The 16937-nt window shown below is 39.2% G+C and overlaps 2 protein-coding genes across 2 annotated transcripts; one reads left to right on the top strand and one right to left on the bottom strand.

Moving 5' to 3' along the window:
• Positions 1-424: 424 nt before the first annotated feature.
• On the top strand, positions 425-9479 carry lin7b (lin-7 homolog B (C. elegans)). Its single transcript, XM_044332341.1, has 6 exons — positions 425-708; positions 3207-3325; positions 3574-3645; positions 5551-5760; positions 7393-7556; positions 8828-9479. Exons 1-6 carry the CDS (start codon positions 633-635, stop codon positions 8847-8849), a joined length of 663 nt encoding a protein of 220 aa, XP_044188276.1. The 5' UTR covers positions 425-632; the 3' UTR covers positions 8850-9479.
• A 124-nt stretch (positions 9480-9603) lies between these two features.
• hao1 (hydroxyacid oxidase (glycolate oxidase) 1) lies at positions 9604-16728 on the bottom strand. Its single transcript, XM_044332340.1, has 8 exons — positions 16523-16728; positions 15132-15283; positions 12945-13215; positions 12663-12835; positions 12373-12464; positions 11292-11450; positions 10900-10969; positions 9604-10599 (listed from the first exon to the last, which is right to left on the bottom strand). The coding sequence occupies exons 1-8, from the start codon at positions 16657-16659 to the stop codon at positions 10532-10534; spliced, it is 1122 nt and encodes a 373-aa protein (XP_044188275.1). The 5' UTR covers positions 16660-16728; the 3' UTR covers positions 9604-10531.
• Positions 16729-16937: the final 209 nt, after the last annotated feature.

The following is a 16937-nucleotide window of genomic DNA, read 5'->3' as shown; positions in this document are numbered from 1 at the left end:
TGGAAAAGATCTTAATCTCAATGAGGCTGCCTGACTGAAAGATTTTAATAATAATAATAATAATAATAATAATAATAATAATAATAATAAATATTTATAATCCACTGCACTGAACTGTATAGTTTCTCCCACGCAACAACGCACACACAATCATTTATTATCATTTACTTACCTAGCGTGTGTCTCAATATTAGATGGTTCAACTCCAGGACAGGCTACATCAAACAACAAACTAAATATTATTAATGTGCAGTTTTGTGTGTAATGTCCATCCATCTGTGTTTCATATACATATCATATATATTTCAATATACACATATACAATACAGATAACTTTGTACTTGGCTTTAGCAAAGGAATACTTAGTAAAAACCAAACAGTGCAAAAGGACCATTCAAAATTCTGCTCGGTCTGGCGTGACGAAAGAGTCGCTGTTCCTGATCCTTCTCCCGGTAATCCTGAAATTGGCACCATACACACTCCATAGCAGCCCGCATTCACACTTCACACTCACTCACAGTCTGCTAACAATGTCATCATAAAAGATGGACCACGCATCGCGCTGAACCAGATTTTCTGCTCATCTACGCAGTGATAAACAGAGGATCCGCCTGGACGCTGAGGAGCTCACAATGATGTCCTCTTACTACCACCCTGCCAAGGAAGCAGACATGGCGGCCATGACAGAGCCGCTCTGCCTAGAAAGAGGTAACGCACTAACAATAATAATAATAACAATCATTACAACAAAAATCTAGCTACTGAATGATAATATAGACGTACTGACAGTAAAGCCGTGTGTATTAAAGGATGACACTTATGCAGAGTCAGATATTCGTCTTAAATTACTCAAAGGTGGCAAAAATAATAGTGGTTTGTTGTATGTCGAATTTGAATAATGAATGAACAAATGTAAAGGCCTGTTAATGATTGTGCGCCATCAAATGTCGGAACCCAGCATGTTTCTCTCTCGTAGTGACGTCATTATGTGTAGAATCCATTCAGATTGCCAGTTAGGCCTAATTAATTGTTGGCAATATGTGCTTCTGCTTATTAGCTGTATGTAGAATTATGGACAAAGTGTTAGCACGTCATCATTGAAGTATTTTGATGGTTTTAAGTTTTGAATTTTACGGAAGCATCAGGTAAAGAAAGGCAGTCAAGCTTGGTGTGAAAAACCTCAATCCACGTTCATTTTGAATGAGGGTCACTGTATTCACTCTCTGCTGTGGGTTGCTATCATAGACTATATATAGTTACATATACAGTCTATGACTGTATGTTATATATATACAGTCTATGTTTATATAAATATAATGACCATGCGTTTATTTAAGAGCTGATCTTGAGGCTTTGATATTTGACCACAGGGGAAGGTAAGATGGGGGGAGAAGCCCCCCAGGACAAGAAGCCCACTCACATCAGCCTGCGCTCAACACATGCCAATAAAATGAATGTCTTGAATGAAATGAATGTAGTAAAAGTTTTTTTTATATCCATCTTGCTTTCTTCTGTTTCAGAATTTTGAGGTAACTTCACATTTTTCCTCGTTGGTTTTTAAGGTTCTGTGTGTTTTAATGAAGCCAAACACAGAAAGCATTTTGGTAGATTCATGTAAGGAACCATTGATTCATCAGTTTGGAGCAAAATTTAAAATTGATTTTATGATAATTATACATATGTAAAAACAACAACAACAAAAACACACTTCTTGGGCAAGATGCCCCCTGGTGGTTTGGGGCAAGATGCCAAAGGGACATCTACCCCCACCCCCAGAGTTTACTGTGCAGTCTGATTTTTGTTGATGTGTAAAAATTAATAAACAATAACCAAGATCTAAGTAAATCTAACCAAGACATGACATCATGTTTCATTGAGAGAACTTAAAAGGGGGGGCTACCAGTTTGGCCAGCTATCAAAATGGTCTGACTTTTGCAAGTGTTAGCAGGGCTATTTCTTATGGAGAAAAATGAGTGTTACATGATCTACAAATAAAAACAAGATTTACAAATGTGTAGTTAATTTATGGTCACCTTGTTTAAATAAAATAGCTCTACAACCATTGGTGTTTAAAATATCATTTTTTGTTGAGATTGTGTCACAAACGTGTTTATACAAACAAGATTATTAGATACCTCTAACAGTTGAACTAAACAACTACCACGAGAAAGTAAAAGAAACTGCTCTTGAATCAGCACTTATCACACACAGCCACAGAAACAACAGAAGCACACTGGTTCAGCTATCAGCTAAATGTGAGAAAATATATTTTTGTCACACCCGCTTTGTTTTATGTACAAAAATACAAAGTATACATTTGTGGATGCAAGAGCTGAAAAGAGTCTCAAAACTCGACACAAATATCAGTGGATCTGTCAGGTGATCTGTGCACACGCACGTAACTGAACTTCATCAATATTTGTATTCACAGGAAGCTTTTCAAAAGCAAATATTATCAGAACTACTGTACAGTATGAACTTGAAATGTATTGTGTTTATGTAAAACACTGATATTAACTCAAGTTGCAATGTATTTGTTTGTTTGATGTTTTTTTTGTATACAACATCATTAATGCATTCACATTCACCTTACTAAACACAGGGCTCTAGTATGATTCAATACAAAACAATCTGTTAAACATTCAAACAGATACATGACTGATCAACCAAACAGAACATTGTAAGAGTGAAAAGTCCATATTGAAACTTGCATCAGTTCTTTCTTTGTCCCAGGTCTGAAGGGTGGAGTTATATCACTTTATGGGAGCATCTAGTCAGGACTGGTAGTCTATGCAGTGAGGCAGGTGGGGTAGAGACTTGTTATTTATTGGTATTTATTTGTAAAATTGTTTTAAATTTGTTCAGATTGTTTGGTATTTGTGAACACCATAAATTACCCACAAACATCATACACATTTGTAAATCTTGTTTTTATTTGTAGACTAATTTCCATAGTTTCTGGACATATTGGTGTCCTAGTTGAGACGTCTAGACTAGATCTTGACATAGGGACCCATGACAAGAGAGGGCCTCTTGGTTAGGTAGGAGCCACATTAAGGCCCTTTACATGGTAGTTGTTATTACTGGATCTGCAATGATTCAAATTATCGCAAACTGATTTCTACACAGTGAAGCTGGGGCCTTTGGAGCCCTCTGAGACAGCTACCTTCTTTACTCTGTTGGTAATCCAGCTTTGTGTGTGTTAGATGTGTGCAGGGTGATCGAGCTGCTGGACCGGCTGCAGCGTAGCGGTGAGCTGCCTCCTCCCAAACTGCAGGCCCTGCAGAGAGTCCTACAGAGCAAATTCTGTGCTGCCATCAGAGAGGTAACTCTTTAACTGTGAACCTTGAAGCACTGCTAGCCCCATGTTTGTTTTGAAAACTCTCACATGAAATACAAATCATAAGACCTCCCATCATCTCAGATTTGTTTCAATCATAATTTAGTTACTTTAGTTCAACTTTGCTAACCTACTTTCTTGGGTGTTTGTAATGTTGTATATCACATGTGTATATATATACATATCACATGTGTGCATCTGACTCATGTGTGGTCTGCCCTGTTATCTCTCAGGTATATGAACAGCTGTATGACACTCTGGACATTGTTGGAGGACCTGAGGTGCGAGCACAGGCAACAGCAAAGGTATTACATGCAAACTAATAACAAGAGTACCTCAGCATTGCATAAGAGGAATTATTTAGAGACAATGGACCTCATGCAAGAACATTTTCATATTTTTATCCTAAAACTCTGTTCCAAACTCTTGCCACATAAGGCAAACTGTTCTGCTCTGTTTGTGGACAAGTTTGATTCACAAAAATGCTGAAGAGTAAAAACAAGAATTTCACATCACAGAGCTTCAACTACTGCTGTCAGAAATATCATCAGACAAAAACATAAACAATTAAGCAGTGTCAGTAGTAGAGGACATGAAACAATTAGAAAATATGAATCCCAGCCACCAATGACATGTCATCAGAGCTGTGTGAGGGAAATAAAGAGGGAAGATGCTAAAAAAATGTCTTTCTAAAGCAAAGCACTGGTGGGAGACTGTCAAGAGATGAGATAGAGATATCAGAGGAGAGGATATTATAGCCTAAAGTAGGGACTTAAGAAATAGTAGTTACCTGGATGTAACTCCCGTTCTATGTGTACGTGCATAGCCCTCTAACAGGCTTTGCTATTGTGGTTTACCCCATTGAGGCTCTGCCTTGGCACCCTGAGACAGATCTTTGCACTCACCAACCAATCAGATGGTGGCAACCACACACTATAAACCACCAGTACACGTGTTGTTTGTCTCCCTTTTGAGCTCAGCAGCAGGAATAAAACAGGGGACAGCCGGGCCTTTGTATGTACTTCTAGAACTGGAATTACATCCAGGCAACTACCTGTTCCACTCATATGTGCAACAGGCTTCGCTGTTGGTAACTACTGGAGGCAAAGGCCGTTAGAGATGTGTACTCTCAACTGGGCCCGAATTTGTGCACACAGCAACGAAATAGAACAAATCTGTTTGTACAAGTTGTTCTTGCATGAGGTCAATTGGGCTCTATTTTTAATCATGCAAGTGCAAAGTGGTAGGTCTTGGGTGCATGGACTGTGCAGGCATCTCTAAGCACACCTACTGTTTTAGTTCATGCATGTGCAGCAGCACAAAGTGCAAAGGGGCTGAGTGAAGGTGAATATAGATGGGAGGAGGGTGTGGTGATCAATAAATACACTGTCATTTTATATTTTGATGCTGATTCAAACACATCTATGAAACAACTCTGAACACAGTAACGTGGACTCAAAAGCAAGACTCCAGAATAGAGCAGTTAATAGCAAAAGTTCTTTTCTTAGTTCAGAAGCAGCGTTGGGCAACAGGTCATTAGTCAGTGAGGGCAAACAAAGCAGACAGTAAGCCAGCTGGCAAAAACATGACTTTACTGTCATTATACAGAACAGTATTGCACAATGAAATGCAGTGCTTTCTCCCTCTATGCTACATACACAGACAACATATTAACAAAAATGAGATTGTTTAAATGGGGTCAAAAACAGGACAGAATGCTGAACGCTAAGACTAAGTAGTACATTAGATGATCTGGCAAACTGGGGAAAGAGGGCCCAGTGTAGATACAGGGGAGATAATGAGGGAACAGGGAACAGGTGCAATGGTGAGTGGGTAAGTCAGATGATGGCAGGAATGGAGGGAAAACGGGGGTAACTGCAGGGCAGGTAGAAGTGGCAGGATGTGGAATGACAGGTAGAAAGGCATGGCAATAAAAATGAACGAGGTGACCGTGGTGACAATGTACGGGATTGAGAGTGTTTAATTAAAATAAATGATGTCGATTTTAAGTGTTATTTCATTATTGTTGTGCTTACTTTGCTCTTTGTGCTCCATTATGTCCAAACCTTTTAACAGTCCACAGCCCAGCTTCATCTGACAGCTCTCTGTGATAAATTCAGGGATTTAACTGGAAATTAAAGGCACCATTTTTTTTTTTAAAAATGTAGAATAGAATTTTTTTGCTGATGTTATGTTTCCTTTCTGACCAGGCCACAGTGGCAGCCTTTGCAGCCAGCGAGGGCCACGCCCACCCACGGGTGGTGGAGTTGCCCAAGACAGAAGAGGGTTTAGGCTTCAACATCATGGGAGGCAAAGAGCAGAACTCCCCCATCTACATCTCCAGAGTGATTCCTGGAGGGGTGGCCGACCGCCAGGGAGGGCTGAAGAGAGGAGACCAGCTGTTGTCTGTTAATGGAGTGGTATGAAGCTCAGCTGCACTCAGAGCAGTTTACTGAAACACCAGTTTTAAAACACATTTAGACAATGAGCTGATATATTCTGATACAGATGAGTATCCACACCAAATACTTCCAAGTTCTACATGATGATCATTGAAGAATACATGTTGGGCTGCATGTGGATAGTCCATGCAGGCCCTCATGGAGAATAGTTCATTCTACATCATGCAGAGTCTTGTGAAAGTGAAAACTATCAAATAAACTTTACTCTTTAAATACAGGCACTGGTAATTCTGTGTTGTCAGCAACTGAACATGGAACAGCTGACAATTAACAAGCAATTCAGTAATTATAAGAAATTGTATGTGACAGAAATAAGCAAAAAGAATTTCCGTCTTGCAGTTCATTTTTATCCAAACAGGTCAACAGAGGTTACAAAAAGCCCTCCTCTGATTTACCTCTGCACTTCAGTACTTATAGGCACACTTATTATTACACAAAGAACAAATAATACCATTGAATAATGATGCAATCTACTTATCTAGTATTCAAGTTAGGGCTATTATTAATTATTGTTCAATAATATTGTTTAATACAGAGAGCAGTGTGAAGTAGTAGTAGTGGTTCGTAAATGTGATAAAACTGTTCATGTTGTAATCATGACTGTACATGTTCTTCCTCTACTGGTGTTTTTGGCAGTAACCACAGAGTTTAATGTGGATTACTGGATTACTCTAGCCCAGGAAAACCAAGATGGATGCAATCAGATTCGAAAAACATCTGGATTTAATCTGGAGACAAGATTCTTGAAATGACAAGTGTAAATAGCCTAAATCATAAGAACATCTAATAGAGTTAATACAAAAAATATACTAGGTCAGATTGATTGAATTACAGAAAACAAAATCAAAGCAATCAGCAGTTTGGAGAAGGAGCTACATTTAATATAATTGTAAATATGGAAGGATAAGAGCAGAAATACATGGAAAACTCTTGGAACATTCATGTTTTTTTTAAACAGCTATTATCCAAGCAAAGCAGCAGCTAACCACACATATATTCTTCTCCTGTCTGGTTTTGCAGCAGTACTGGACTGAAACAAGTCCAGCTATGGACACGTTTCAGTGCACAATTATTATTCAGAAGAACAGCACAATTGCTCTCCCAACAAATTGACAGGAAACTCATTGGAGTTTTGAGAGTAGCAGCACCACTGCTAAGCAACTGGAAGCACCATTAACAAAATCTATACAATGGAGATGATCAAATTGTAGGATCATGAACTTAGTTAATTTGATCTGTGTGAGATAGAAAATGATACAAAAAACAAATATCATACAATAAAATTGTATACTTTAAGATATTCCCTAAGACAAAGTCTTGCCCACTTGTCCCGCCAAAGCAAAGGTCTGTGGTTGATCATGTGGAGTGTCAATCAAAAGATGTTTTCTCATCAAAAATGCAGTCCAGACTTAAAAAGCTTTGATGTAAATTTGTAGAGTTGTGTTGTCCAGAGTCTGCTGCAGCTGACTTCACTGATTCATGTCTCCTCTAATGTTGTACGTGTTCATCAGTGAAATAGATCACTGTTGTGACTGGTTGGAATGGTACCTTGCAGACTGTTGTTCTGACTGTGTGTTGGTGTCCATGCAGAGTGTTGAGGGGGAGCACCATGAGAAGGCTGTGGAGCTGTTGAAGGCCGCGCAGGGTTCAGTCAAGCTGGTGGTCCGCTACACCCCGAAGGTCCTCGAGGAAATGGAGGCTCGCTTTGAGAAGATGAGGAGTGCCCGGAGACGACAGCAGCACACCAGCTACTCGTTAGTCTGCACCCAAACATGATTAATATATGTGCACACTGATCCCAAATCCATGCTGCATGCTGATTCTATACAGTATGTACTACATACTCAGCGTTACAGTATCCTGTTGTAGCAGTCAGTATATAGAAAATCATTAGACTTTTCCATTTTATACTGACAGGAAATGATACAATGTTGAGTCTCAAACAGTCCCTTTGGAAAGTCACTACAAACTTAATGAGACAGCAAAAGATTTTTCCAAAATTTGATACTGTGCATTTCATAGTGGGAGAATAGTGCCTATCAACAGTACAGTCTGATTTGATTGTTACTTTTCCAGTGTGAACACACTGCATAATCTAAACCTGCTCCTGTTTAGTGTGTCATGTGGGTTTAGAGTGAGAGTGATAGAGCCTGGGCTTATGTAGTGTGCATGGATTTTTCAAGTTTTTCAAGTCTGTCTTAAAACAACAGTCAGGAGCCCAAATGAACATTGATAAACATGTTTGTCTTGCTGTAATCATTCCTCCTGTTCATACTGACCATTAGAAGATCCCTTCATGATGCACTTACAATGGAAGTGATGGGGGACAAAATCCACAGTCCTGCTTCTGTGCAAAAATGTATTTAAAAGTTTATCTGAAGCTAATATGAAGCTTCAGCATCCAAATGGGTCAAATCAAGTAGATATCTTTCAACATTACAGTCTTTTTGTTACTATACTTCCACCACAGCTCAACAGGGAAACACTGTCTGAGGAAACACAAAGAGGGAATTTGATGGTAAAAAGACTGTAAATGTGTCAGATATCCACTTGATATGACTAACTCAGACTGCTGAAGCTGAATATAAGCTTCACATCAACTTTTAAATACATTTTTACACAAAATGACTGTGTGGACACACTGTGGATTTTGGCCTCCATCACTTACATTGAAGCACATTTAAAGGGGATCTTTTAATAGCCAGTATGAACAGGAGGAATGATTACAGCGAGGAAAACTTCTTTCACTGTTCATATGGACACCTGACTGATGTTTTAAGACACACTTGAAAAATTGTGAACCTGTCCTTTTAAGCTTGTGTTCAGTGAGTGAACAAGGGTCACCAAGAGACAAGTTTAAAAACAGGCAATACGTCCAACATGAAATATTTCCTAATCTGACACAAATATAACTAATGTTAAGGTCAGTATTATGAAAAATGGATACTGTTGTCGCCGTATGTCTTGGCAGTTTTTGTATTTAGTTTACCAGCATGCAACATAATTCTCATAATTCTTCCTGCAGATCTCTGGAGTCCAGGGGCTAGCCAATCCAATGCCTCCATCCACCTCATTGTCCAACCCTCCTGACTTTTCTGTTCCAGTGGGAGGCATGACCGTAGACGAGAAGCAAAAAACCAAAGTAGCCTACCAACACCTGTTACCTGAACTTCTTACTGAAGTCAAACGCTGCAGTTTAGGATTTTCTTCCCTCCCTCTCTCCGTTTCTTAGATAAAATCAGAATAAGCTTGTTGTCAGACCATGCCTGTAATTTCACCTTCCCAGTGTGAAATCATCCTCAGCATCCTATTGAATAAGAGCAACAGATTCTCTTTAGTCTGTGGCTCAACTGGAACCTAGTGTTTATATTCTCAAGTTGTTTTACTTTAACATTCTCATGTGGTGCACTGCATTCCTCAGCAGTGTCCACTGTCTGCAGTCAGACCTGAGTAGCAGAGGAAACTTGTGGAAACTGAAACCTACAGCCTTCACATCCATTTCTCCATCAGACGTCCCATCTAGGGGGCTAACCATTAGCATTGTGAAGAAGTACACTGAAATCAGTGGCTGGCAAGTGTTACATTAGTCCGAGTTTTGAGACTTTTTAAAATTAATCAATTTGTTTATTCATTGACTTGTATAAGTTATTCATTAAATAAAGTCTGTGTAAGTTGAACGCCGTCTTCTTTTCTACTGCATATAGGTAACATTCTATAATCCTCCTCCAGTGCACACAGCTGAAGTAGGCTTTCTCAGATAAAAGGGGAATGTGGGAATTTCTGGGAAATATCTTGTCAATCTCACATAGTAGACATGAGGTTAAGAACTGGATTACTTTTTGAAAACATGTTTCAGATTTGTGAAACTTATATCTATATCTGGAAACAAACATCTGGAGCTTCTTGTATTTTATTGTGCAGCAGAATAGCTGGGCAGGGCCAAATGAACCCACTTTGGGGCCTCTATTGACCCCCTGTTTCTCCAGCTCCTTGTGTATAGTGTGTATTACATTAATTAGTGTTTGGTCATTTGATTAATCACAAATTTATTTAGGAATATACATCATATAACCACAATATCAACTAAAATAATAGTCTCATAACTCAAATTTAGATACAAGACATGGCTTCAGGATTTGGTAATAATGCAAGTATCACATTGTTCTATCCTGATGCATACAGTGTTACCAAAAAGATTTGCAGTTTATCACAGAAGCACAAACATATTTCCACCCAGTGAACTTGGGCTAACTACCTCTCCCTTTGTTGGGGAGAGTTCTAACTTGTTAGAAAAAAAATTTGAGGTTTTTATATTAAGTGATACAAAATGACAGTGGATGAAAGCAATAAAATCAAATGCACTGCATTGCTCTTAAAGCTACTTTTAACTCTGTGAAGTGATGAAGATGATGACAGGTTAGTATGAAGCACAGGTGAAACTCCTACATGACATCACTCCAGGGATGTGGTGAATCTTATTCATATAGTTGAAGGCAAAAGTGAAAACTAATGTTATGTGATATGCAGGGAGATGAAGATATTAGCAGGTATCACACCTCAGTCATACATTAGATTCGATGATATGATATTTTCAATAGAACCAGTTGTAACATTACTTATTCAAACAAACACATCTGAATACAAACATAGCAAATAAATTGGACAGATGAATGTATCCAGTGATCCATCAAGAATGTATTTTGTTGTGATTCCAGCAGCAGATCTGCTCTCACATCCTGGAGGTGAACTCCACTCTCCTGACCAGGGACCTGTTCACCTCCGATATAGAACAACAGCCTAGATACACACACACACATACACACACACACACACACACACACACACACACGCACACACAATTGTGTTTCCATCATTTCAGAGGATATTACATTGATTACATTCATTTCCTGGAGATTTAACCTATCCCTAACCTCGCCTTCACCTTAAACCAAATCTTCACTCTTACATTATTGGGACTTTTTGTCCTGACATTAACTGTGTAAACAGATGTAAGTCTCCACAACATGGGGAATACTTGGCATGTTAGCTATTTCCATAATGTAGATTCTGTGTGTGTGTTTGTGTGTGTATGCTTACCTGCCAGGGCCATAGCCAGTCGCAGCTCCTCTTTCAGAAGTTCCAGAAGCTCAATAACTCCTTGTTCCCCCTGGACACACACACATAGGTTTGTTTAATTGTGTAACCATTTTTCTTTTTCAACCCTCTTTTTAAAATGTTTTGTTACATGCTAATGATTTTGGTGATCAAAATTTGAAGTAAAAAAATCAAGATTGCTGTCATAAAACAATTCTGTTTAAAATCTACAGGGGAAAAAAAGCAAATGGAATTTTTTAAAAAATCGGAAGCATTCAGTTTCACTCATGTAAACACAAATACAAGACACACAATTCAAATAGTTTTGGCTAGTGGTAGTCGACAAATGGAGTGATCGGGGTTAGGATGATGAAGGCTAATGAGATGTCCTTCACCTGACAGGCGAGGCCCCACAGCACTGGTCGGCCGATGAAGACAGCCTTTGCTCCCAGAGCTAATGCCTTCAGGACGTCTGTCCCTCGCCTCACCCCTCCATCCATGTAGACATCACAGCGACCCTGCACCGCCCCCACCACCTCCTCCAACACATCCAGCTACACACACACACATATATACACACACTTGCTTTACAGGCATCTTCACAATATATAACCATATAAAGTGCATTTAAAATATGTCTTTTGATACTTTACATTTTTTAAATTGTCAACAATGCCCATGAAAAAACCTAAACAACAACAAAGTGTTGTGTGTGTGTCTTATGTCTCTGTGCCATAGAGCTCCATTGTTGTCCAAAAACTATTAAAAATGCTGAAAATAGTCCCCAACAAAAAATGAAACTATATACTGTAGCTGTACTGAAGCCAGAGGTATTTAGAGACAGACTAACACATTGTTGGTTTTGCTCTTTTCATGGGATTTTTTGACAATAAGAAAAATTAAAAAATAAGGCAATGAATTTCCTTTAAAGGGAGAGACCAGGGTGCAGCTATGAAAAAGATATGAGGCCTAGTTCAAATACTGTATTCAAGTCTACTGTAAGTCTAGAAAATGGCATCATTGTAGTGTAAACATTTCCAGAAGAGATGATTTCACCGTTGCAGAGTTATTAGAAGATCATGTTGGAGTGTTTTGGGAAAAAAATGCTACAATATCAGAGGTGGATGACACTGTTTGATACATACACACACACAAGAACACACAAGTTTGCACAGCTATCCTTGTTACACACATGCACGCACACGCACACACACACACACACACACACACACACACACACACACACACACACACACACACACACACACTTACATTAATTTCCTTACCTTAACCCTAATCATTTTACCAATTGGAGACATGACTGTTATCCCCAATTGGACAAGCCATCCCTAATTAACTGGTTTGAAGTTAGAAATTTGTCTGTAAAAGTAGCCTATGACAGGCCCACACACACACACACACACACACACACACACACACACACACACACACACACACACACACACACACACAGACCGTGGCAGGAACCCCATCTAGCTGTCGAGCTCCATGATTGGATACCAAGATGCCATCAACACCATAGTTCACAGCCTGGACGGCATCCTCACCTGAATACACAAACACACACACATACACACACACATACACAGTCAGGCATATGCTATCAGGGAATGTATCTTAGATTCTAATAACATTTTCCAAAAAGTGTGTGTTAATAATTGGTGTAATAATAAAAGGTGTATGTACTGTATTTTTGTGTATGTGTGTGTGTGTGTGTGTGTGTGTGTGTGTGTGTGTGTTTATACCACTTAGTATTCCTTTCACAATCACAGGTAGGTGTGTGTGTTTCTTCAGCCAGGTGATGTCATCCCAGCTGAGGGTGGGGTCTATTGCTTTTGCAACATAAACAGCCAAACCGCTGTCATTACCATAGTTTCCCTCAGAGAAAGCCAAAGAGGCTGTTGAGAAGTTAGACATGCTGGACACACACACACACACACACACACACACACACACACAGGCGATTGTTAGAGTGGGATGCCTCCATACACTCTGTGGTCTAAGTGGTGGTTATGAATGGTTCCTACCTCAGGTGTGGGGGCAGTTTAAAGCGGTTGCGCATGTCATCCCATCTCCTACCCAAGTATGGTGTGTCCACGGTAACAAAGATAGCCTTATAACCTGCCTCCTCCGCTCGGCGGACCAATGACAGCGTGAGCTCTCGGTCTTTATAGATGTAGAGCTGCAGCCACAGAACACCCCCACCGCCCAGTGAGGCTGTCATCGCTGACATCACTTCCTCTATAGTGGAGGTAGCCCAGGAGCTCAGCATCATCCCTGTCCCCATTGCTTGGCATGCTGGGTAGAAACATAATTTTACTGGTGTTCTGAAATATTGACTCCTCCAGTGAGATAACTCTTCTTGTTGGAATGGGCCTCAGACCGATAAACTCAATTCTTATCAGTTAACATACAACAAAAAAATGTTTTTTTTCGTCATTATCCCAAACAATTGCAGACTGGCCTTTAAAAAGACTGGCCAATAAATGTGAAGGTATAGGTTAGTAACTGTGTTGTGTGTGTATCATGTCAATATACCATGATGACATGGATAACTATGGATTGCAGGATGTTACACTTCAGAATGCTCTAAGCAACCAAACTAGGAGTAAAAAGGTTTTTCTCTGAGTGTGAGTAATATGACACTAAGTATCATGTGACTTACTCCTACTTACAGTAAAGTGTAAAAGTGTAACTAAGTGATCACCTGATTGATCACATCTATGCTCAGAGAAGGAATAGCCAGTCAAAGATATAAATTGACCCTACATCTGCAATATTGTGCAGATTTTTATGACAACAATCTGAATTCAGTTCAATGAAGTGGTAAGATATTCTGCAATGACATATACAGACATGGTCAAAAATATTGGTACCTTTTCACGTTTTAAAAAAAAAAACTAACTCTTTATTAAGTTGATACTGACAGAAGTATATGGTATCCATCATTCTTTATCTCACACTGAATATAACGGAAACTTTGCTTTTGATTTACAACTTAACGTATTATTACATAATACAATAAAACTAATGAAAATGGCCAAAAATATTGGCAGTCAAGCTCTTTCTATAACTTTAAATAAGGTTTCTACACTTCTCCACTGGTAGCTCAGCCAACTCTTCTTGAGCAAACTGCTATAGTTCTCTCAGGTTTGATGGCTGCCGTCTCCCAACTGTAAGTTTCAGCTCTTTCCACAGATGGTCAATGGGATTCAGATCAGGACTCATAGCAGGCTTCAGAATGGTCCAACGTTTTCTTCTCATCCACTCTTGGGTGCTTTTTGATGTATGTTTGGGGTCATTATCCTGCTGGAAGACCCATGACCTGCAACTAAGACACAGCTTTCTGACACTGGGCTGTATGTTTCACTCCAAAATGCCTTGATAGTCTTCTGATTTCACTGAGCCCTGCACAGATTTAAGCCTCCCAGTGCCTGAGGCAGCAAAGCAACCCCAAAACATCACTGAGCCTCCTCCATGTTTCACAGTGGGCTTTACGTTCTTTTCTTTGAAGGCTTCATTTTTTTCTTCTGTAAACATAAGGTTGGTGTGATTTACCAAAAGGCTCTAATTTTGTTTCATCTGTCCAAAGCACATTCTCCCAGAAGGACTGTGGCTTGTCAACATGCATTTTGGAAAAGTCCAGTCTGGCTACAGTTCCATGTGCTTTTAAACTTCTTAATAATATTGGCCACAGTGGTCACAGGAACATCAAGCTCTTTGAAGATGGTCTTGTAACCTTTACGTTGTCCATGCTTGGCTATTACCTTTTTTCTAATGTCACTAGTGTTTTTCTCAAGAGTTTTCTCCTTTTAAACTGGCTGCATGAGTGATTATAAGATTGAAAACAGCTGTGATACTAATTAAAACACAATAGTCTGCTTAAAGTATCACTACAAATCCATTATTTCTTTCAACTTCTAAAGGGTACCAATAATTTTGTCCAGGCTATTTTAGAATGTCTTTGTAGAATAAACATGAATTCAGTTATTTTCACAACTTTTTTGTTTTGTTCCACTGCAAACCAAACATAGACATGCATTTATAATAAAATATCTGTTAATTTCAACACTGTTCAGGGTGAACGGTGTATTATTTTAATAAAATGCAAGGGTTACAATAATTTCAGCCATGTCTGTAGAATTATTTATAGAGGGTATACATTTAAGTTCATTTTATTTATGTGTGTGTGTGTGTGTGTATGTGTAGGCTACCTCTTGCTGTAGCTGTCTCTCCATCAGGGTGAGCCATTCTCTGCATTGCTGTGGCTGCAACACAGAGCGGCATGCTGAGCTTCTGACCCATCACAGAGACACTCAGATCTACTGTGGACACATTCCTCAGTACCCGAGGAACAAGACACCACCTGTAGTGATGAGAAACGAAGAGCAATATGAAGAAACTGTGTTCAAAATCAATCACTGTTACAAAGTATTTAACACAGTCAAAATGGCGACATCTGTTGGACAACTCTTGTTGTTACATTTGTATAGATGAGACTGGACAGTTGGTCCCGCTGCATTTTAAATCTTTAATCTTATTTTTAAATACTGTAGCAGATGGAGAGAAAAAATGAAATAGAAAGAATGACATCAAAAAGACGATGACAGTGAAAAGATAACACCACAAGAACCATTAAATATATGTAAAGGCTTTCTTATAAAAGAATGTTTTAAGAGGGGATTTGAAAGACAATCCAGTGTGCCATTAAAAAGGCCAAAGAGAATGACTTCTGATGTATTATTATTATATTTTAGGGAAGTTTCGGGACATTGACCATTCAATATCAGTGAGGCAGGCAAGTAAATTGGTCAGGCTGTTAGTGTTACTAGATTTAAGTGACATAGAACACCAAGAATTTGATGGTTCTGTACAGACTCTGAACCAGATACTGTAAATTTCTCACAGAACTTCAGTATAAAGTCAAGAGGTTGTGTTATGTAGCACAAAAAAGCTAGCAAAGCTGTAAATAGAACAGTGTTACCGCACATGCTCAGTGGCGTTTGGCTTACACAGAACTACTCTCTGGAGACTGAAAACGTGATGCAGTTATTAGTCTTTGGTGACGTTTCTAAACAAACTAACGTGACCAAACTCTTCATGATGAAGGAACATGTCACCCAGTGCAGCCGTGTGACTCACTGACGTGTTCTTAATAGTGTTTGGACAACAGCAGAAGTCTACGGCACAGAGGAACAAGATATATCAGGCTTTGGATACACACACAACACGTCTAACTAGGATGGTTCATTGTTGGTTTGTCTCTGCACATGAGATTTGTTGACAATGAGAAAAACATAGAAATGATCATGAGATATTATCACTTAGATCAGTGCACACACAAACAATATGTTGAGACAGCAGAAAAATAATGATTAAACAGTTAGAGCTCATTACACGCACACACTAAACTCCTGCCACAGTGCAAAAGTAGGCCCTCTTTCAATATGATACGTCTTGGTAGAAGATATACACTAAAATTGTTTTTATAAAACACATTTCCCCAGAAAAACTTTCTTGAATAAGAATACATATCAATGTAGGTAAGCACATAAAGTTTCACACTCTCAATGTATATGTGTGTGTGTGTGTGTATTTGTTGTACCTGTTGAAGGCAGCAACATTATCAGCCAGTGTGTTTTGCTCATCGGCTCCTGAGCGGTAATAGTCATACACAGCTTTGGGAAGAACTTTCCTGGCTTCCTCCTCAAAGTCTGACACACACACACGCTGCCCCGACATTGCTGTCCACCCAAACACAAGAACACTGAGTGAACTGGATTCAGTCTGTAACCTGAAAGAGGGCGAACTGTGACCAGCAGAGCTGCTGTAATCATTAACCTGCAGGAGGCTTCATCAGGCCTAGGCCTCTTCTTAATCCTGACTTCTGAGAGCTTTCTGCTCAGTTTACACAAGATAAACACATGTGACATGGAAAGGCAAGAACAAACCCAGATAGTTGTGAGCATTGTGGTTACAAAACTGAACCTGAATATCCTGAGTGTGTGTGTTCAGACTGA

The sequence above is a fragment of the Thunnus albacares genome, chromosome 17 (assembly GCF_914725855.1).
Source record: "Thunnus albacares chromosome 17, fThuAlb1.1, whole genome shotgun sequence".
Taxonomy (NCBI): Eukaryota; Metazoa; Chordata; class Actinopteri; order Scombriformes; family Scombridae; genus Thunnus; species Thunnus albacares.
This window is presented reverse-complemented; position numbering and strand designations above follow the sequence as displayed.